The 21,969-nt window shown below is 43.4% G+C and overlaps 1 protein-coding gene across 5 annotated transcripts in view; it reads right to left on the reverse strand.

Annotated features, from left to right (window-relative positions):
- MTCL1 (microtubule crosslinking factor 1) overlaps positions 1-21,969 on the reverse strand; it is a 189,639-nt gene that overhangs the window by 140,429 nt on the left and 27,241 nt on the right. For all 5 annotated transcript variants that reach the window (XM_032777094.2, XM_032777091.2, XM_032777095.2 and 2 more), the window contains 2 exons: positions 19,495-19,719; positions 17,482-17,640 (listed from right to left, as the gene is read on the reverse strand). In XM_032777094.2, the coding sequence (XP_032632985.1) occupies positions 17,482-17,640; positions 19,495-19,692 (357 nt within the window). In that variant the 5' untranslated portion in view covers positions 19,693-19,719. Of the gene's footprint in view, positions 1-17,481; positions 17,641-19,494; positions 19,720-21,969 lie in introns of those variants that run through there.

Raw genomic sequence — 21,969 nt, forward strand, 5'->3', positions numbered from 1 at the left:
GATTTATTTGAATTGGAAAAGGTTCAGAAAAGGGCAACAAAAATGATTAGTGGTACGGAGTGGCTTCCGTATGAGAAGAGATTAATAAAGATGGGACTTTTCAGTTTGGAAAAGAGATGACTAAGGGGGGATATGATTGAGGTCTATAAAATCATGACTGGTGTGGAGAAACTAAAGAAGGAAGTGTTATTTACTCCTTCTCATAACACAAGAACTAGGGGTCACCAAATGAAATTAATAGGCAGCAGGTTTAAAACAAACAAAAGGAAGTATTTCTTCATGCAATGCACAGTCAACCGGTCAACTGGAACTCTTTGCCAGAAGATGTTGGAAGGCCAAGACTATAACAGGGTTAAAAAAAGAACTAGACAAATTAATGGAGGATGGATTCATCAATGGTTATTAGCCAGGATGGGCAGTGATGGTGTCCCTAGCCTCTTTTTGCCAGAAGCTGGGAATGAGTGACAGGGAATGGATCACTTGATGATTATCTGTTCTGTTCATTTCCTCCGGGGCACCTGACATTGGCTACTGTCAGAAGACAGGATACTGGGCTAGATAGACCTTTGGTCTCACCCAGTATGGCCGTCCTTATGTGTCATCCAAGATAGAGCATAGTGGGGCTCTGGCCACATCCTCTCCCCGATCTGTACCCCAGTAACAAGGGTGAGTATAGAACATGATCACCTCTACACTGTTTGGAGAAGCTCCTACACTAGGGATATTTCCCAGCAAGGACAGTTGTGTTTATGGCCCCTTTATTACTACTCAAGCAACATAAAAGGGCTGGAGGACAACAGAAAACTGACCTCATACCGTTGTTTACATCACTACTGAATTTGGAACTCTATGTGCTGAAGTCTGCTCTCATTTTCACTAATTTAAATTCAGAGTAACTCCACTGACTTCAAGGGAGTTTTCTAGACTTAAACTGATGAGACAGAGCAGAATTTGGCCAAGTGTCTCAGTTTTCATAGTTGTAATACAGGGATTGTAATATTTAAACTATCTAACATAGGTAAGTTAGTTCATGTTTGCTTTGAATGTGAAAAGCACTGTGTAAATGTCTGGTTTTGATCAATTTATCTCTGACAGCACATAGTACCCTTGAACTGGAACCTATCAAACAGAAATAACTCTCACTCTGTTCATGCTAGTGTAGTCTATGTAGAAGCATTTCTAAGGAACCAATTTCCATCTTTAAGTGCCATTTCTCAAGATTTTTCTGCTGGGGTTTGCTTTATATTATCAGCTGGTCCAATTAGTTAGCAAAATTAGGCAGAACATCTGGAATATTTAGGCCAAATGGTGATCCAATAGACACTGTAAATTCTCCATTACAACATCTTTCAAAAATGCTTGCAAACTGAGAGGATAAACTCTCATGGAAAAATAATATAATTGGGAAAAATGCCACTAAAGAAATTGAATTAACAGGTCTCTTCTGCAGAGAAAACTCACATCATTTATATAAGTATTGTAGCACAATACAGTAGAACCTCAGAATTATGAACACTTCAGGAAGGGAGGTTGTTCGTAACTCTGAATAATATGTTATGGTTGTTCTTTCAAAAGTTTACAACTGAGGAGTGACTTAATACAGCTTTGAAACTTTACTATGCAGAACAAAAATGCTGTTTTTAACCATCTTAATTTAAATGCAACAAGCACAGAAACAGTTTCCTTACCTTGTCAAATCTATTTTTTAAACTTTCCCTTTATTTTTTCAAAGTTTACATTTAACACAATACCGTATAGTACACACTTTTCTGGGGAGGTGGAGGGGAAGGGTCTCTGCTGCTGCCTGATTGCATACTTCCAGTTCCAAATGAGGTTTGTGGTTGATCGGTCACTTTGTAACTCTGAGGTTCTACAGTAGTAATGCTAAGAAGACAGACAACTCAAGCTATCCAATCTATAAAAAGGGGAATAAGGACAACTCGGGGAATTACAGACTAGTCAGCTTAACTTCAGTCCCAGGAAAGATAATGAAGCAAATAATTAAGCAATCAGTTTTCAAACACCTAGAAGATAAGAAGTTGATAAGTAACAGTCAGCAAGGATTTGTCAAGAACAAAGCAGTTCAAACCAACCTAATAACTTTCTTTGACAGGGTAACAGGCCTTGTGGATGCAGGGGGGTGGGGGAAGTGGTAGATGTGGTATACCTTGACTTTAGAAAGGCTTTTGATACTGTCTTGCATGATCTTCTCATAAAAAAATTAGGGAAATAGAACCTAGATGGATGGTGGGTACATAACTGTTCGGAAAACCATTCCCAGAGACTAGTCAAGCTGGAAGGGCATATCGAGTCAGGTCCCATAGGGATCAGTTCTGGGTCCGGTTCTGTTCAATATCTTCACCAGTGATTTAGATAATGGCATACAGAGTACACTTATAAAATGTATGGATGATATCAAGCTGGGAGGGGTTGTGAGTGCTTTGGAGGATAGGATTAAAATTCAAAATGATCTGGACAAACTGAAGAAATAGTCTGAAGTAAATAGAATGAAATTCAATGAGGCCAAATACAAAGTACTCCACTTAGGAAGGAACAATCAATTGCATGCATACAAAATGGGAAATGACTGCCTAGGAAGGAGTACTGCAGAAAGGGATCTAGGGGTGGATCATAGTGGACCACAAGCTAAATGAGTCAACAGTGTAACACTGTTGCAAAAAAAGTGAACATAATTCTGGGATGTATGAGCAGGAGTGTTGTAAGCAAGACACAAGAAGTAATTCTTCCGCTCTACTCCGCGCTGATTAGGACTCAACTGGAGGATTATGTCCAGTTCTGGGTGCCACATTTCAGGAAAGATGTGGATAAATTGGAGAATGTGCAGAGAAACAACAAAAATGATTAAAGGTCTAGAAACATGACCTATGAGGGAAGATTGAAAAAAAAATGGGTTTGTTTAGTCTGAAGAAGAGAAGATGGAGTGGGGACATAGTAACAGTTTTCAAGTACAAGGAGGAGTGAGAAAAATTATTCCTCTTAACCTCTGAGGTATAGGACAATAAGCAATTGGCTTAAATTGCAGCAAGGACAGTTCAGGTTGGACATTAGGAAAAACTTGCTTGTTGTGGGTGGTGAAGCACTTGAATAAATTGTCTATGAAGGTTGTGGAATCTCCCTCATTGGAGGTTTTTAGGAGCAGCTTAGATAAACACCCATCAGCGATGGTGTAGATACTACTTCGTTCTGCCATGAGTGCAGGGGACTGGACTAGATCAGTGGTTCTCAAACTAGGGCTGCCACTTGTTCAGGGAAAGCCCCTGGTGGGCCAAGCTGGTTTGTTTATCTGCCACGTCCACAGGTTCGGCCAATCGCAGCTCCCAGTGGCCGCGGTTCGCCACTCCAGGCCAACAGGGGCTGCGGGAAGCAGCGGCCAGTACGTCCCCCAGCCCATGCCGCTTGCTGCAGCTCTCATTGGCCTGGGATGGTGAACCCTGGCCACTGGGAGCTGTGATAGGCTGAACCTGCAGACGCGGCAGATAAACAAACCAGCCCGGCCTGGCAGGGGCTTTCCCTGAACAAGCAGTGGCCCTAGTTTGAGGACCACTGGACTAAATGACCTCTCAAGGTCCCTTCCAGTCCTACGATTTATTCTCCTTCTCCTCACAGAGTCATTAGTTGTTAGGTATACATTTTATGAATAATAAAAGAAAAACAGGTCCAAGAAATACAAGCCTGTTAGGCCAAGTGTGAGGACATTTAGAAACTCAGTTCACGGATGTATTCTCAATTATTAGTATTAACAGAAACGTCAGATTTCCACAAACCAACAGAAAACAAAATACTTCAATTCTGTTTCCACTTACCACTCTATCAGTAATGGGGGGAGGAGGGAAAGACTGATAACTTCTTTATTGACCAAAGCAACACAAGACATGCAGCTGCAATAGATCTTCTGAAAACCACCAAGGGTTTCTATTGAAGATCTATATTTCTCGACTGAGAGCTATGTATATATAAAGGTATATTTAAAAGAGTACAGTAATAATGAAAATCTTGGCAAAACTAGGTTTAACCGCTCCTTCTTGCCACCCCACCCCACCCTGGAATTTTAAAAAGCTGTCTGCTCATTCATTCTGTGAGTATTTGAATGCTATTATGTTAATAATTCATTTGACATCTTTACAATCAATTATAGCTTCACTTTTTAAAGAAACTTCTACAGAAGCTACTGTAAATAATTAATTTGTAAAGAGAAATTGATTAACTCTTTCAAGGAAGAACAGAAAAATCAATAACTCACTCACTTTTTTCACATGCTTAATAATTTCTTTACAGTTCATGCTGGTTTCATGTTGTCTGACGTAACACTTGTTTGTATGCCCGGCACCACAACATGAGCTGCACACAATCTGGGAACCTTGGTAAGACAATATGCATCTCAGAAAATTGCCTGTTCTCACTTTGACAGACTGTCTCCTACACTTTTCCATCCCACTAACCAGAGCGCCAGATGCATGGATGAAATTACTGTAAATGTGATATGAAAACAATTGGCATTTGTTCACTGCTAGCCAGCCAAAGCAAGAGATGAAAATCACATGTCACAGAGACTGCACACCTGTGTTTGTCTGGGATGCCAGCTCACACAAGCATTAGCTGAACAGTGCTTCATGCTGGCTACACCCATCTTCATTCAGCCAGAGCTCACTGATTTGTACAGGCCAAATGCATCTGGGTTCTGTGGTGGCTCCTGTCCACATGGACTCCTCTGGAGGGCCCCTGCTATGGCCAAAACCAACCAAACAAAAACCATTCACAGCATCCCTTCGACAGGGCACCCATAAACAGTCAGTGCTGCTCCCAAAGTGAGCAGTGATGGACAGGAAGGGAACAGGTGGTGTGGTGTCCTGGGGCTGCAATGAAGCAGCACCCTTTCCAGTCTCCACCTACTGGGCACCAAGCCGAAATTATAATTACTGTCCTCAGAAGGAAAGCCTGAGGGAGAGTAGACAACGGACTCCCCTCAGGTGAAATAGACAAATCTGGAAAGAGGTGAAAATTACATCTGCATGCAGCAATGCAACCTCAAGTGCTCATCAGCTTTGGTAAGTTCCTTTGCTTCTGTATAAATGTAAGAGAAACCACTCTGTGACAATCCCTTTACAGGACTATACAAACTAGAAGTTGGTCAGGAGTAGTTCACCAGAAAGTGAGAAAGCAAAGGACATTCACAATTATTCTAAAGATATAGTAAATATCTGCCCAGCTGAAGAAGTTCCATATAAAAAAAGATACTTATGTTGCCAACATAGGACTAACATATAAAACCATCATTAAAATTTACTAGGCACAAAGTCTTACTCAGGCCATGAAGAGGATGACAATGAAAAAGCAAATATATAAAACATTTCTCCCCACATCCCAAGTGAAAGAGCAAGTAGAATTCCGCAGTGCTGCCCATGCTTTTCTACAACAGCACATGGGGATTTGTTAGCTCGTGCCCTGGGCTTTAATAGGGAGTCTCTAGAGTAAATTTTCATGTACCACTTTGCAAGTCTAGGGGAAAAGAGTCAGAGTTATGTTGGGTTCAATCACTCCCCCTTGAGCACTCCCTTGCATTAGTGTGGGATGTTACCTATATCTTCAACTTCAGCGCCTTCTGCTGTCTGCCTTCCTCTGACTCCAGATTTTCTGTGGCTCAGCCCTCTGGCCAAGTCACAGAGTTCAAACCCCTTCTGGAGTATCATGAAAAATTCCCAATGAATCTGGATAATACTTCTTCTCCCTTGGACTACTGAAGTCCTCTCCTTGTCCTTGCAAAACCCTATCTCAAGGCTTCCCTCAAAGGAGCCTGTGCTACCCTGTTATCTCTCTGTTACCATAGCCCTGGGTTTCTCTCAGCCAGGTAAACCTGTCTCTTCTGCAGTCTCTGCCTCTACTGAGTTCCTTCAGTCTACTTATAATGACTTAGCTCCACCCTCTCTGGCCAGGAGCCAGTTAGTCACTCAACTCCCCTGGTGCAGAGCAGAATAGATTGGGTGCATTCACTAGCCTTGCACATGATGGGTGTTAAGCCCCATATCTCTCTCTCTCTCTCACACGTACACACACATACATGCACTTTCTCTCAAGGTAGAACCCCTCAGGGTACTCTTTCCCCTTCACTGTATGGGGCCCTGTAGCCACGCCACCTCTTCCTCTACATCATGTGCTCAGGTGAACAAAGAACTTCTTATTACATTCCTTCCAATATCCTCTCTCTTGGATGTGTATTTGAAGGGCCTCCTCTGCAGCAGTTAATCTCTCTCAAAGTTCCCAGATCTGCATAATCTCCACAGATGGTGTGTTCTCCTGTGGTCACCCTTGAGGTGGTGGATCAGGGTCCACGATCAAGGTAGCTTCTCCCATCTCCACACTTAGGATGTCCATTCCTCATGAACTTACCCAATTAGCTCCCTCTTGGCAGGGACCTGCTCTTGGCTTCTAGAAGCCAGGGCGCCCTTGTCAGGTGTTTCCAGGATTCACAGGGTGGCTAGCTCCTTTTCGAGTTGCTGCCAAAAATTCTTTTTCAACATCAGGTCTAGCATTGTCAGAACCAGGTCTTGCTCTTGTTTTGTGGCCTCCTCTATTATCTTCTATCATGAGGCTTTCACCTCCTTCAGCTCTTGGTTTGCCTTCTATGACTGTGTCTCCATGGCCTGTAACTGACCTGGCATTTCTTGTTCACCTCTCTTGACTAACTTCTCCCAGTCTGCTGTGTCCATGCACTCTGGGCCACCTGGTCCAACAGACCGTGTTTGGGGGACAGTCATCTTATGGTCAACTCATCCATTTAGTACTTTCTCTTGTAATAGTACTGGGAAATTAGGCCAGCTTCTGCCCTTTGGGCCAAAGGAGGTCTTTTACTGCACCAACCCTCAGTTTGTTCCTCTGACTTGTATCTCCCTCTCTACTTCCGCTGTCAGGTAGACTCGTGTCTCTCCATGCCCACATGAAACATGCACCAGACTATTTTCAGTCAGGAAATTAATCTCCCAAACTAGCATCTGCCCCCACCCAGAGCCAATCAGTCTTCTCATTTCAGGGCCAGCCTCTTTAGCACTTATCAGGAACACTGGAGTGCACTCCGTACTGAGAGAATAGACTGGACTGTAGTAGCAATCCAAACAGCAGCACTTCATGTGTAGGAAGTATTTTATTACTCGGTTGGCCACACCAGAAATACACAACCGTATTCTCCTCACCCACTCAGCTGCCTGTCCGAGGCGCCTTGTGATGACTAAGGCACCACAATCTCTTTCGGTTTCTTATATACCAGATTGCCTAAAAACTTCTCCCCCCCTATGTGTGCTCCATGCCATCCCAGGGTCAGAGTTCTCAGTCACCTTCCTTGCTCGAACAGTCCCCTGGAACTAAGCCCCAACCAGGGGGTTCAGTATTATCCCCTTTCATGCAGGCTTCCGCCCTCTCCACCGCCTCATCAGTAGAAGTTGGTTAAAACATCCTGATCCAGTTTTGGGCTCCACCAGGCATTAGGAATTGTTCTAAGATTACAAGGTCCACCACTTTAGCTAAGGAGTTTGTACTGGATAGCAGCCAGTGTTGCCAGATCCCATAAATTCTGCGCTGCCACATTACGGCACACCCCTCAGGGGACAGGCTCAGTCCCAGCCTATGCAGAATGGCATTTTTTACATTTCTACGGAACTGCCCCTGCTCATCAGACAAAGCTTGGCAGGCCACTTGAGCTTCTCTCAAGAGGAACAGGGCCTCTTGAGCTGCCCAAGAAGATTCAGTCCATCCTGCTGTGGTCGCTACCCCCTCGAAGCTGTGCAAAATGCCTCTGGGTCACCATCTGGGCCTAATTTTACTAAACCGGATACTGCTCTGGCAAAATTTTCTTCATCAGAAACTACCCAGGACCCTGGGGTCCATTTCTCTAGGCATGACAGGAAATGTTCTTGCCAAGCCTGTTGAGCCTCTTGCTGATGTTGCTGTCCTTGTAATAGATACAACAAAGGGCATGCGTCTGCTTGTGCTGGGCAGCCAGCATGCGGATTACAGCCTCTAGGTTCCCCACAGGAAAGAAGAAGGAAAAAAAAAAAAGAGATTTAGTCTGTCTGTCTGCCCCTCACCTTTAAGGCCGTTGATATCTCCCTCCTTCCTCAGAGGTGAGTCTCCACAATCCCATGCTAGTACCAATAAGTGGTAGGGCTCACTCACCCTTCAAGTGCCCCCTTGCGTCAGTGCGGGATGTTGCCACTATTTTCTACTTCAGTGCCTCCTGCTGGCTGCCTGCTGCTGACTCCAGATCTTCTGTAGCTCAGCCCCCCCGGCGAAATCACAAAGTTCAGCCCCCCGTCTGGGGTATTACCAACAAGTCCAACTAAATATGGATAATTCTTCTGCTCCCTTGGACTACTGAAGTTCTCTTCTTGTACTTGCAAAATCCCTATTTTGCGGCTTCTCTCACAGGAGCCTATGCTGCCTCTGTTACACGCTGTCCCTGTGATTTCTGTCTTTTACCCTAACCCTGGGCTTCTCTCAGCCAGAGAGACCTGTCCCCCCCTACAGTCTTGCCCCTCAACTGACCTCTTTCAGTCTACTTATAATGGCTTAGCTCTGCCCACTCTGGCAGGAGCCAATTAGGTACTCACCTCCCCAGGTGCAGAGCATGACTAACTGGGTGCATTCACTAGTCTTGCAGGTGATGGGGGTTAAGCCTCATCACAGAGTTAACCCCAAAGGAATTTCACAATAAAAGACTGAATATTCAGGATGATACCTTGACCACAGCTTGCACCACGGTGGCCGAGTCCACAGCACATATGATATAGAACATGTTTGAGGTTTGTTTGGGTTTTGGGGGGGGAGGGGGAGGTATTTGGTAGCGGGATGGAAGAAAGGGAAATGGATGCACGCTGTGAACTTTCGAGGGGTTAGATCTGCACTAGTTTTCATACCAAAAGGCTTCAAAAATATTTAAAAACAAAAGTGCCTACAATCTGGCATTTGCCAAATCTCAGCTAATTTATTAGGCAGGTTTTATTGTAACTAACTGGCATTTGGGCAAATCTGCAGCTGCGGTAGATCACTTTCCCACTGTGAATGTCATCATCCCAAACAGTAACATTATCTACATGTAAAGGTCAGCTGAGGTCTATAAAAGCCTCAAGGAGTGAGGCTGCGGACAGTCTGATTTATGGGAAGACAGACAGTGTTCTTTGGAGGCTGTGCCCAGTTTGAGCACCATGGGATTAGGTTTGCAGGCATGTTTTAAAAATCTAAACTATGATCAGCAGAGGCATTGTTAATTAATCATTCCCAGAATATTATACTCAAATGGTGGCACTGGGGCTTGTAAACACAATCAAATGACTGCTGCCAAACGCGGACTGTAGTAAGAAATACCTAGAATGATGTGCATGATCAGAATGTATTTATTGGCTGATATTGGAGTCTTCTGGTTCATTATTTTTCCAAGGAAAAAAAAGTCAGACACTACAAAATTGCACTACAGGAGAACTTTTTGCCTCTCAATTTCTTCATTAATCATTGCAGAAGACTTCACTACTATAGCTCTCATGGTTGGTAACCCCTAAATAGGATTACCATATCAACAGGATAACTTTGCTATGCTTTTTAAGTTTTACTTGACTCTGTGCTTTACTGGTTCTATCTCCCCTCTTCTTGCACTGGTGTACAACCAATTCCAACAATTCAAACCTGGTGCTAGCTAACAAAAACAAAAGGTGCATGAAAAAAATATAATTGCTTTTGATACAAAGAATCAAGAAGCTATGAGAATCCACCCTCTAGCTTCACTAGAGAAGTGATTGAAGACTGTCAAACGCTACCTTAACCATATAAGCATAGAATCTTAGCTTAATAGATTATAGGATATATGTTCTTCAAATGATACATTAGAGGAGTAAATTCTGCCCACTGTGCCAAAAGAATTGAAGCCTGATCCATCTTTACCTCAGACCTTGTATATTTCTGAGACTGAAACAAGGGCAAATGCAGGTGTGGGCATGGTACACATTGAGGAGCCCCTTATTTGTTGTGGGGGCCAGGCTTAGAAGCAGTGCTGCTACATCAGCAGCCAATCAGGAGCTGTGGACACTGTCAGTTCCAAGGCAGCAGAACTGGGCTCATTTGTTGCCTAGCAGCAGTTAGTCAAGCAGCAGCCAGCAGTTGGTCTGGACCCTGAGGATAACTCCCTGTGCACAGCCCTGAAAAGTAACCTTCAGCTTGTTTTACCATATCATGTAAATAAAGCTAAATTCTTCTCTCAGACACATCTTTTCTACTTCCACTGCTTTCAAAGGGAGTTGTGCATGTCTCTCTCTGGTTGGAATTTGGCTCTAAACAGCATAGGATAAAGCCAGTTCAATGACCCATCACTTCTATTTTTATTAGTGTCTTAATACAGCCTTCCATTTTGTTAAACAGGACAATATTTCAACCACAACAGAAAATTAACTTTTACTTTAAAGTAGCAGTTCTTGAGCTGCGGTTGTTCGAGCCCTATGTGGTATTTTGTAGTAAGAACTTTCTAAGAGCCAAGCAGTGGAGGGGTACAGTGGGGCTGAGGGCTGGGACGAGTACATGAGAGTATCTCTATTACCATGTGATCTTCCAAAATAAAGAGTGTTGGGAGACACAATTGTCCTAAAGAGTTTGCAGTATCCTGCAGAACCTCATTTACAGTATGCTTTAGTTTTCATCTAAATTCATGCACCCTAACAAGAGTACTGCTGGTCCCCAGACTTTCATTTCTCCATCCCCGCCAATGAAAATGAACAGGACCTGTCTCCTCTCACTCTCTCGCTTTCCCATTCTACTTGTGCCTTCCTTCCGGAGAACGATAACAAGCCTAAGTTACAATAAAGGCCCTCCAATAACTGGAAGTGATTTCCTGAATAAAGAAATCTGGAGAAGACCATTCATGCCTGCTGAGGGAAAGGATTTTAACTCAACTGGAAGGATTCTAAATTCAAATGATTTTTTCTTTGAATTAGCTCAGAAAGCCTGTGCAGGACAGGGGGAACTAGGAATGTCACAGCTCCCACTGACAGAGAAAGTGACAATCTCAGATTGCTCTCCCCCACAGCTTTTATGCCTTCATTGACAACAGAGGAAGGTTATCAGCTGGTCGATACGGCTTTTCCACAGAAAATAAATCCCCCTTTCTCCCTGGTTACACAATCTCATTCATTTCTTGCTAAACCGTTTTATAACATTTCTGCAGCTGCTACCTCATTCCTAATCCTCCCCATTCTTTCTTTTTCAGCAGGGCTACCCTTTTCAAGCAACTTGAACCCTGCCATGTCACTGTCTGTCTTTTTCTCTTTGCTGGCTGAAAACTCCAAGCACAAAGAATACATCAAAATATACATTTAGCAGCTGCAAATAAGAGACACAATCTATTCTCCTCTCAGGGAAAAGACGCAGGCTCTATGCGTTTTCAATACTTTTGTGCAACGTGGAGTGAGGGTGGTTCACTGCCATTTCTAGGCAGCTACTGAAGTTTGGAGAATCGATTATTCTGAACCATATTGTATGCAGCACAAGTAGTGTCACTTAAAGCTAAGATTGCCTGATGCTTTCCTTTAAAAGGACCGTTTTCATTGGTTATAATTTTGCCAAACATAAACTACTCAGGTTGAAATTTTCCATGATGGGTGACTGTCTCAGGCTGAGTTTATGTAGTTTTTCTTAGTTTCAGCTAAAATGATTCAGTCATTTCCAAGAATGCGACTCAAAAGATTCCAACACTGATGTGGACCCATGAGAGGTGGGGGTGGGGGGTCATTATGGTACCACATAATGGAATTTGTGTTCTCAATTTGTAAACTTAAAAAAAATCTTAGAAAATTACAAACACACAAATGTTAAAAGAACATAAAGGTTGCAAAGTCAGGCACTCAAAGGTTAGGAAATGACTGAATTAGAGGTTGCCTGTGCAACCTTACTTCAGCCTCCTTGTGAACACACATTATGATGCAGTCTTTACTTACTTGATCACATACTATTTCTCTCACAGGATCGCTGCCTCATTTAGTCCACAGGATACATCCACTCTGGGGATGAATCAGGATTGTGTAGTGAAGGAGGCTGTTGTCTGTAAGACTCCAGCTTCATTTGCTGCAGAAACTGGAAGGTATGTAGTGAATGAGGCAGAGTATTGCAGGAAGAGGAAGGAGGGTTTCATGGTTAAGGCAGTTGAATGCTGCCCTAGAAAGCTGAATTCTATCCCTGCCTCTATCACCTATTTGATGCTGGGCAAATTGTATAAACTCACATTTTCACAGGTGTCCACCATGTGTTCCTTAATTTTTGGGTACCCAAATTGAGACAACTGGGGTCTGATTTGCTGAAGTGCTGAGCACTGACAGCTTCAGCTCAGCTCAAGGGAGCTCTGCTCTGAATATATAAAGTGCTATAAAATGCTAAGAATTCTGAAACAATCAGGTCCTAGGCATCTCAGATATGGGACCCAAAAGGAGTTGATACTTTTGACAGTTCTGTGCATCAGTTCCTCATCGCTAAACCTGGGATAATATTACTCCATCTCACAAGGGCAAGGGCGCTGTGAAGATAAATTCATTAATGTTTGTGAAGCACTTGGATACTAGGATGAGAGAGCACCATAAGAAAACCCAAGAAGAAATCAATAATTCTCTTCGGTTCAATGTTTGGATGGTGTGCAGTAAATAATGCGTGGAGTCACATGTTGAATGATGAGGATAAAGAGAAATTCATAGATTATAAAGCCACAAGGGACCACTGTGATCATCTAGTCAGACCTTCTGTATAACACAGGCTATAGGACTTCCCTGAATTAATTCCTGTTTGAACTAGAGTACATCTTTTAGAAAAACATCCAGTCTTGATTTAACAATTGCCAGTGATGAAGAATCCACTATTGGTAAATTGTTCCAACAGTTAATTACCCTCACTGTTACATTTTTTTCACCTTATTTCCAGTCTGAATTTGTCTAGCTTCAGCTTCCAGACATTGAATCTTGTTATATCTTTGTCTGCTAGACTGAAGAGCTGATAATCAAATTTTTGTACATTAACTACCCACTCAGTGAGCACCATCCAACCTATGCCTTGAATGAGCCATGGGTCCTTTGGGAAAAAACAGTTTGTAATCATGTATTTTAAAAGACTGTATAATAATACACAAGCACCAAGAGGGTCAAATTATAGTTGCACAAGGGGTCCACATTATGGTTGCACAGGAAGCCTTAATTCTGGCATTTCCTAACTCATGAGAGCTGGTCTTCACATCTTCAACATTCTTTTATTGTAAGTTTTTTTATATATAATTTTATCTACAACATTATCCCAACTACTATCCAACCGTAAAGGCCAAATCCTAGATCCCAGGACATAGGCACAAGGGATAGGCTACACACTGGAAACCTCTGTCAGAGGCTGGGAGGAAGGAGTAGTCCTACTCTCCATCCTGTATAATAGTCACAAAGGCACATTACAGCCACTACTGCAACCATAGGGCTGTAACAATCCTCACAGGCAGTGCACATCCATCCTATTCCACATAACTGTAGACTGATTGCCCATTCCCTGACACCCCACTTTGCCACTCCTCCTCTCCCTCTGCACTTGGCTGCAGGTTGCTCTTACAATGCAGAGCTCTGCGGAATGTAGTGCAGGGTCTCCAAATCCTATCTCCCTCCCACAGGGCTGGTGCAACCACTAGGCGAAGTAGGTGGTCGCCTAGCGTGCCAAATGGCTGGGGGCGCCAAAAAGTAGTGCAGTGAGGAGCCACCTTCCGGAGGCACCAGAGAGCCAGAGCGTCAGCTTGCGGGGGCAGCGAGCCCCAGCCATGGAGGAGCCAGCGCGGCGCAGGGGGGTGCCCCCCCCCAGGGCTCCTGCAGACTGCACCAGATGCATGTGGACAGTAGCCCTCATGTGCCCCCTGGATTCCCCCCTCACCGTGCTCGGGTTCTGTGGCTCCCAGAAGTGTGAGTCACCGCTGCCTCAGCACTCTGCAGGGGAGAGGCTGTGTGCGTGGCAGCCCAGCAGCGTGTTTTGCCTCCACGTGGAGCCAGCATCTGACCATCATGGACATGGTAAGGGGAGTCCCAGAGGGCAGTTAGGGAGCAGGGGAGGGTTGGATGGGTCACGAGTTTGGGGGGGGGCCTGTCAGGGGGTAGGGGTCTGGAGAGAGATCAGAGCAGTCAGGGGACATGGAGCAGGGGGGTTAGATGGGTCAGGAGTTCTGGGGGGTGGCTGTCGGGGGTCGCAGAGTGGTTGGATGGGGCATGGGAGTCCCAGGGATCTGTCTGGGGGTGGGGGTGTGGATAAGAGTCGGCGCAGTCAGGGGAAAGGTAGGGGTAGGGTTCTAGGGGGGCAGTTAGGGTTGGGGGGTGTCTCAGGAGGAGGCAGTCAGGGGACAAGGAACAGGGAGGCTTAGGTAGGGGGTGGGATTCTGGGGGCAATTAGGGGCAGGGGTCCCAGGAGGGGGCAGTCAGGGGACAAGAAGTGGGGGGAGGTTGGGAATTCTGAGGCGGGCAGTCAGGGGGTGATAAGTCGGAGGGAGTGGATGAGGTGGGGCAGGGCTCTCCCCCCATCCTCTTTTTTGATTGTTGAAATATGGTAACCCTTGGCGAGGAGGGAGATGGGGGGCATATGGGGGCTGGCACCTGCATGCATGCACTACAGTCTGCATGAGCCCCCTGGGGAGGGGGTGTCAGGCCGCAGCCTGGGCAGAAGGGGCGGGGGGCATGGCTGCTCCCTGCTAGCAGTGCCGCCGCCTTTGGAGGGCTGCTGTCCCCCTGCACCACGCCAGTTCCTCCATGCCTGGGGCTTACTGCCGCTGCAAGCAAGAGGCTCTGGCTGTCCGGTGCCTCCAGAAGGCGGCGCCTCCCTGCCGAGCTGCTGCAGCAGCCCAAGCCTGGCAAAGCCAGTGAGTGGACTCGGGGCAGGGGCCGCCAGGGTGGGGTGGGGAGGGCTCATGGGGGCAGGCTGTGCACCCTCCAGGGTTGTTCAGGGGGCAGGGAGGGGGGAACCTAGTCTGAGGAGCAGCCCCTGGGCAGGCTGGCCCCTGGAGTCTATGAAGGCTCATTAGGATTTGCCCCTCAATGAACCAATGTGCAAGGTGGGGAGGACGCAAGGTGAAAGTTTCACCTAGGGCGCAAAATATCCTTGCACTAGCCCTGCCCTCTCATCTGCACAGCTACTGAGCATCGTTTCTCTGGTTAAGGGCATGCTATGGCCAGGTGGGAGGGACCAGAGTTTGTTTCTCAGTATGAATTACTGTCCTCATCTTGAGCAGGAAACACATTCTTCTCCCCTCCTTCCAGATTAAAACATTTAAACGTGGCATGGTGGATCACAGCAATCTGAACAGAAGCCTTGTTTATTTATTTATTAAAAGGACGACAGAGATAGTTATACAGCTTCCTGGTTCTGAGGCCATCATCACACCTTGCAAAGGCCTCCAAGAACACTACAGTATACAAAAGATGAAGGATTTTCTGAACAGCCTTTAGACTGGCTTTTCTACTGACCACCAATGGACTAACTTTCCTACCAGCATGTCTACACTATATTCTTTTACAGTTTTGTCTCTATCAAATAATGCTGAAGAGAAATGACATTTTCCACTTATTTGGTTGTAAGCTCTTTAGGGCAGGAACCATGTCATCTTTATTTTTGGTGCCAAGTGAACCTCGGCACTCAATACATACAAATGTTTGGTACATTTTCAATAAATGACTCTGGCTTATGCCCCACCTCTTCCCTAACAGGTCCTCTGCTTGACTGAATCCTATTGTTCTATCCTTTCCCCAGTGAATTTTGCTTTGTTGGACCATTTGGTCTCCCATTGCTCTGATCAGCCATACCTTGGTTCTCAAAATACCTCCTCTTAAAGACCACCAGGCAGGAGGCTCTGTGGATTGCAGTTTGATAACCAGTGCATTAGAACAATGCACACTCAGTTATAAAAATTAGCTTGTATACCGGATGGCAGGGTTTTGTATGGCATGCGCTTGCCATTTCTTTTAGCAAATTATGATGAAATATAACCACAACATCTGCAAACAGCTTAAAGTAAAAAAACAAATAAACAAAACCCTCTATAATTAAGGCATCAGTCAGACTGTCCTTTTGGGGCAAATCCTCAGCTGGTATAAACTGACATAGCTCCACTGAAGTTTACACCAGCTGAGGATCTGCCACTTTATGCATAGTATGCCCCAAAATTGTTGCAATGAACTCATTCTCTGCACAACCCAAACGCACACAGAAATTAAATATGGTTTGTCAACCTTATACAAATGAATCAGGCTTTGTGCACTGTTTGAAAGATTAAAATAAACATATAATTACACTAGCTCTCTAAATCTGTCCACAGCTCAGAGGATAAATGCCTTACCTCATTATGTTCAAATGTTCTATCTCAATCTGAGTTAAGAAAGACCAGAGACAGTGGGCTACCAACATGCTGTACTGTGACAAGAAAAGAGATGCTACAATAGATCAGGATATCGGCCATAGTTGGTCTTTCATCTTCCTTTATTGTGTCCTCCATCCCTCACCTCACTTCCTTCCAAGCAGCATCATTTTATACATTATGAATGTGTGTCAAGTACAATAAAAATTATTCCTTTTCCTAACACCCGGCATTTCTGTTTCTCAATTCAATGGCTTTTGTCCATTACAAACCAACTCCTACCTGCCTTGCTCCGCTGATGTCAGCAAGTAAGGTAAGCCAAGATTTACTCTGTAAATCAAAATTAACCTTTCAGGAACAAATCTTGTAAGAATTACTCAATCCTAATGTAAGCAAAATTTCCAGATCTTACAATATCATATTGAAGTCATGGGGAGTTTTTCCTGAATAAAAACTGAGGCATGCAGGATCTAGTCCAGGGATCAGCAACCTTTGGCATGCAGCCTATCAGGGAAATCCGCTGGCGGGCTGAGACGGTTTGTTTACCTGCAGCATCCGCAGGTTTGGCTGATTGCAGCTCTCACTGGCTTCAGTTCACTCTTCCAGGCCAATGGGGGCTGCAGAAAGTAGCGGCCAGTACATCCGTTGGCCCACGCCAGTTCTTGCAGCCCCCATTGGCCTGGAACGGTGAACCGCAGTCACTGGGAGCTGCGATCAGCCGAACCTGCGGACATGGCAGGTAAACAAACCGTCCCAGCCCGGCAGCGGATTTCCCTGATGGGCCGCGTGCCAAAGGTGGCCGATCCCTGATCTAGTCCATAGTGTATAAAATGAGATATACGCACTGTGATGGGCACTGGATAAAAAATAGTTGATGGCTTCAAAATGGTTTCTAAATTATGAACACCGCTGGGCATGTAAAAAGATTTTGCAGATGATTATCAGTGCCAATTGTATCAGCAACTCCAAAGGCAGCAGGTATTATAATATTCTTTGTTTCTGAAATATTCCAAGATGCTTTGATAACAAGCTTTCCATTTAAACCAAGAACATGGTTTGGCATGATTTTCCTGGCTAGCGCTTACCTCTTTCAACCTGTCCAGCTCATTCTGCAGTGCCTGTTTGGCTATTTCCACCTCAATGATCTGCTGCCGAAGGATTTCATTCTCATCTTCTGCTTTAACACGTTTCTCCTCCACACTCTCCAATTCATGGTGCAGTCTGACAGATACATCTTTGGCTACCTGGTTAGAATGGCATAAACATCACATATGAAGTCTAACTACCTGAACATGCAATATATATACACATTACAATCTTGGATAATCAAGGGATCTTCATTTTAAATTATTACACCCAGTTTTGAATACTTAAACCAAAGTTCTTTACATTCATTTACATTCATGTTTCCAGTGGAGGAAATGAAGATGGGAACTCTAGAGTTATCAAAGCATTTCCCTTGTCACATCAAGCTCAGAAACCCTAGGGATAGCATGATAATAATTAAAAAAAATGCAGGAGCTATACTGTTAAAATTGACAGATCAGCATTTTGATCAAAACAGCACCTGTGTGACAGCCTCATCTACCAGGTCTTGCTGCATCAACAGCAGTTAATACTAGGTAAAAGTGATAAGAAAACCAAAAAATAAAGACTACACACGTTTGCTAGGTTCAACTTAACATGAGCAAGGGATGAATATTTTCCCCAAACATATTTAGAAAAGTGAAGCTGATTTTGAACTGCAATACAATAGCAGCTGCAGAAAGCTTTCTATTTTGCACGTTCTAGTTCCAGGATAACTGTATGCTGTTTTTACAAAGCTTAATGTAAATGGAAACATTTCCACAAAATTATTTCAATATAAACTGTTTATTTTTATAGGAATGGTATTTTTCAACAGTGTCTGCAACCCAAACGTTGTACCAAACTGCTAATGGATGATCACCATGAATTGGAACTGACTAAGAGGAAATATGATTTTAATTTGTCTGTTTTCAATTTTCCAAGCTAAGCAAAATGCAAAAAAGGGAAATAAACAGCATAAATGTTGAAAATATATTAAATTTTTAAAATTTAGATACAGTATTCTAAGATTTTTGGTAATACAGAAAAAAAATCATTTTTACAAGAAATCTATGAACATAACTCCTAAAGAACTAATATGGCTGAGATGGGTTTGAAGATCAGTTCTCACTCCCTAGAATGCCTCATGCAGTTGGCACAATACAAAGCCGCTGACTGCTAAACTCTTAACACTTGCCTTCTCATGGCAGAGAAGTTCCTAACTGGAAGTCGGAGTGTAAAAGGTGAGGGTGTTTGGCACTTTATAGTCAAATTGCTCTGGGCAGGTGGGGCTGGTTAGCTGTGGCAGGCAGTCCATCTAGGAGAAGGAACTTCAATTTCAAACCAAGAACATCAGGCCCGGCCAGATGCTTTGTAAAAGCTGTGCCAGTGACACGTGCTCTATGGTCTTCATTTTCAGAGAATATATCAGTACAATACTAGGGCATCAACTGGAAGCGGCATGTAACTGCTTCACCTGATGGCAGTAAAAAATGGGCAAAGGCTAGTATATTCTGGCCACATGCAGCTGAGGGAGCATTGACTGAGATGACTGGGTCACTTGAGATGATGAGATCTGGGATATGTTGGCCAGAGAGGACAAGAGCTAGTAATTATGGGACAAAGACATGAGGGAGACCCAGAAAAAGGTAGTTTGAGACTCTGAAGAAGAACATGAAGGAGATTGATGTCAGCTTGGAAGATGCTCTTGACAATAATACTTGGAGATGAACAACAACAGCCACCAAACCCAACTGACACAATAAGGCAAAGGTGAAAAAGATATAAATATAACTTAATAGCGTTCCTTTCATTTGAATTTGTGTATAGTTTTCATTTAGTTAAGTCCCTTTTTCATGACATTAAGTTCCACATATGCTCTCTGCCAGGAAATAAGGACACTGGGTCTGATATTTTGAGAAATACAAATAACTGTTCTATGTTACTTTTATATCTATTATTTTGACCAGAGACTAAGATTGTGTTCTTTCACTTTTTGCTATGAATATATTCCATACAAGTACCTTACCCACCTTTAAATCTTGCTCCAAACTTCTAATGAGCTCTCCATCCACTTGGCCTGTCTGCGCAACTTTCAAACTTTTCTGTTCTGCTTTCCTGAGACGATACTGCAGGATGCGGCAGTTCTTGTTTGCACGGTCCAGCTCTTTCCGGAGTTCCTGCAGCTGATAAACATCTTCCTCTAAATAACTGTCACGCATCTCCTCCATTTCAGCCCGAAGTTCATCCAATTCATCCTGTGAAAAGTCAAAACACCTCTCCATTGTATCTCTAAATCTCATCCAAGAGTATAAAGAAGAAACATGCTTGTCAAGATACAATATCAAAAAGGTGATGTAGATTCCAACATGCAGCTCCAGATGTCATAGGAATATCGATATTATCCCTTACTAGTATAGTTATGTTGAATTACATTAATGAATGTCTGTTCTATTTGTTTTAATTGCCATGGTAATTAAGAATGGACCAGGTTTACCAGGATGTGTATCTGTCTCCTGAAACCGATAACACCATAATTCTTTCCTTCCCCTAATGAATTAAAATGAAATTTACATAATAATTAGCCATTATCTTAGCTGATTGTTTATTTCATCAGAATTATAGCAAACCTACTTAAGCGCCTGAACTTCTCTGTGTGATGTCTTTATAAAAGAGAGTGCTTTGAAGAAATAAAATGTTCTTTCCTACTTTAATAACCTTAATAAATCTTTGCAACATGAACTTTTCAACTTACAGCCAAATAATCAACTGTTTCACATCAGAATGCGTTATGTCCAAGTCTCTTAGTGCATGCACATTGAATTCCCAGTCAGTTGAAACCCCCGCCCCCCCACCTATGCAGAGTGTGTGCACAGACACACTTGCCAATCCCAGAATTATGTGGGCAGAAAAATATCTGTGTCAACATGAATGTAAACAGGTCATGCCTTCCCTCAAATCTTTTAATTATCCCAATTCTAAAGTGTACCAGGAGAAGAACATGCCCACTAAAGTCAGATATTAAGGTTTACAGCAGGGTAAACCGCTTCTGGGAGAGGATAAGCTCTATCATTTCCATTCATTTAATCTGTGCGTGATTGATGCTTTTGAGTTAAAACTCTTATATAGGCCTTCCAGCTCAGGGTATAGGCCATTAAATTACTACATGGTGGCTCAGGGGATCTCTACGGCTCTATTATTAACGAAGTTAAAAATGAGAATGGACTCATGCCAAGGCAAAGAGCAAGGACAAGAGATGTTCTCCACCATAAAATCCTCCAGAATGACTAATACAGCTGCAGTATATTATTAGCCAAATCAAAAAGGCATAGTTATGTATTTTAATGAGCAACAGAATCAGGCAGCATTAGCAATATTCACAGCAAAAAACTTACATAATATGCCTGCAGTATTTTCAGAGTTGTTTCCTGCCTACTTTTAGCTAATAATTAAATTTCTTGCTTCTAAAACATGCACAAGCTAAGCAGATGATATCCTTCTTGTTCCCCTTTCTAAGTTTTCAGTTCCTACACTTCCTACTCTTTTTACACACACACACACACACTTCTTATGTGACTTGTCTTCTTATGCTGCAAACACTGTTGCACAAGCTTAATTGTACACATGGGTAGTACTATTCACTTCAGTGGAACTACTCACATGTGTAAAGTTGAGCATGTTTGTAAGTGTTCGCTGGATCGAGGTTTTAGACTGTAATCTCCCTACATGTATTTGTACAGCGTCAATCACAACGGGTGTTCAACACCCTTTATTTTGCATGTTCTAGTTCCAGGATAACTGTATGCTGTTTTTAAAAAGCTTAACGTAAATGGAAACATTTCCACAAATTTTTTTCAGTATAAATTGTTTATTTTTACAGTAATATAAACATCATAGTATTCACGTCTTTCTTAGAGGTGAAAGGAGTGTACATATCTCCCTTTCAAATGCAGACTAGAATGGAAGTAGAAAGGTAGGTTCCCACAATGTTTCAATCCCCTCCCTCCTTTTATTTACCTAATACCCACAAGACACAAGGAGGAGCAGGGAACATACTCATCAACAGGATCCTGACCAGCCCTAAAGCTGGAAAAAAGAGGTGTGAAGTCCTTTGTCTTCACCTCCACCACTAAACCCAAGATGCCTACACAGGAGCTAGCCACACACTGGCCTAGTTGGCATTGTCCCTTTAAACTCAAACATAACTGAAAGTTATCAAGTTACCCTAACATGTAGTAACTCTGATATGGGACTTACAGACTTGTCATGAATCACTCTGGCTGCATCATTTTATGCCAGTCCCCTGCAGCACTGCAAGATGAATCTATTTCTAAATCACTTCTTATAGGTGTGTGTTTAATCTAGCCTTGACTGTATCCAATGATAGTGATTTCACAACTTCCCTTGTGAATGAGGTCAGTTAAACAGAAATTAAAAGGTACAGTGACTAGAGTGAAATCCCTGCAAGCTGCATGGACACTTTTCAAAGACACCATAATAGAGGCCCA

This window comes from Chelonoidis abingdonii, chromosome 2 (assembly GCF_003597395.2).
Source record: "Chelonoidis abingdonii isolate Lonesome George chromosome 2, CheloAbing_2.0, whole genome shotgun sequence".
Lineage (NCBI taxonomy): Eukaryota > Metazoa > Chordata > Testudines > Testudinidae > Chelonoidis > Chelonoidis abingdonii.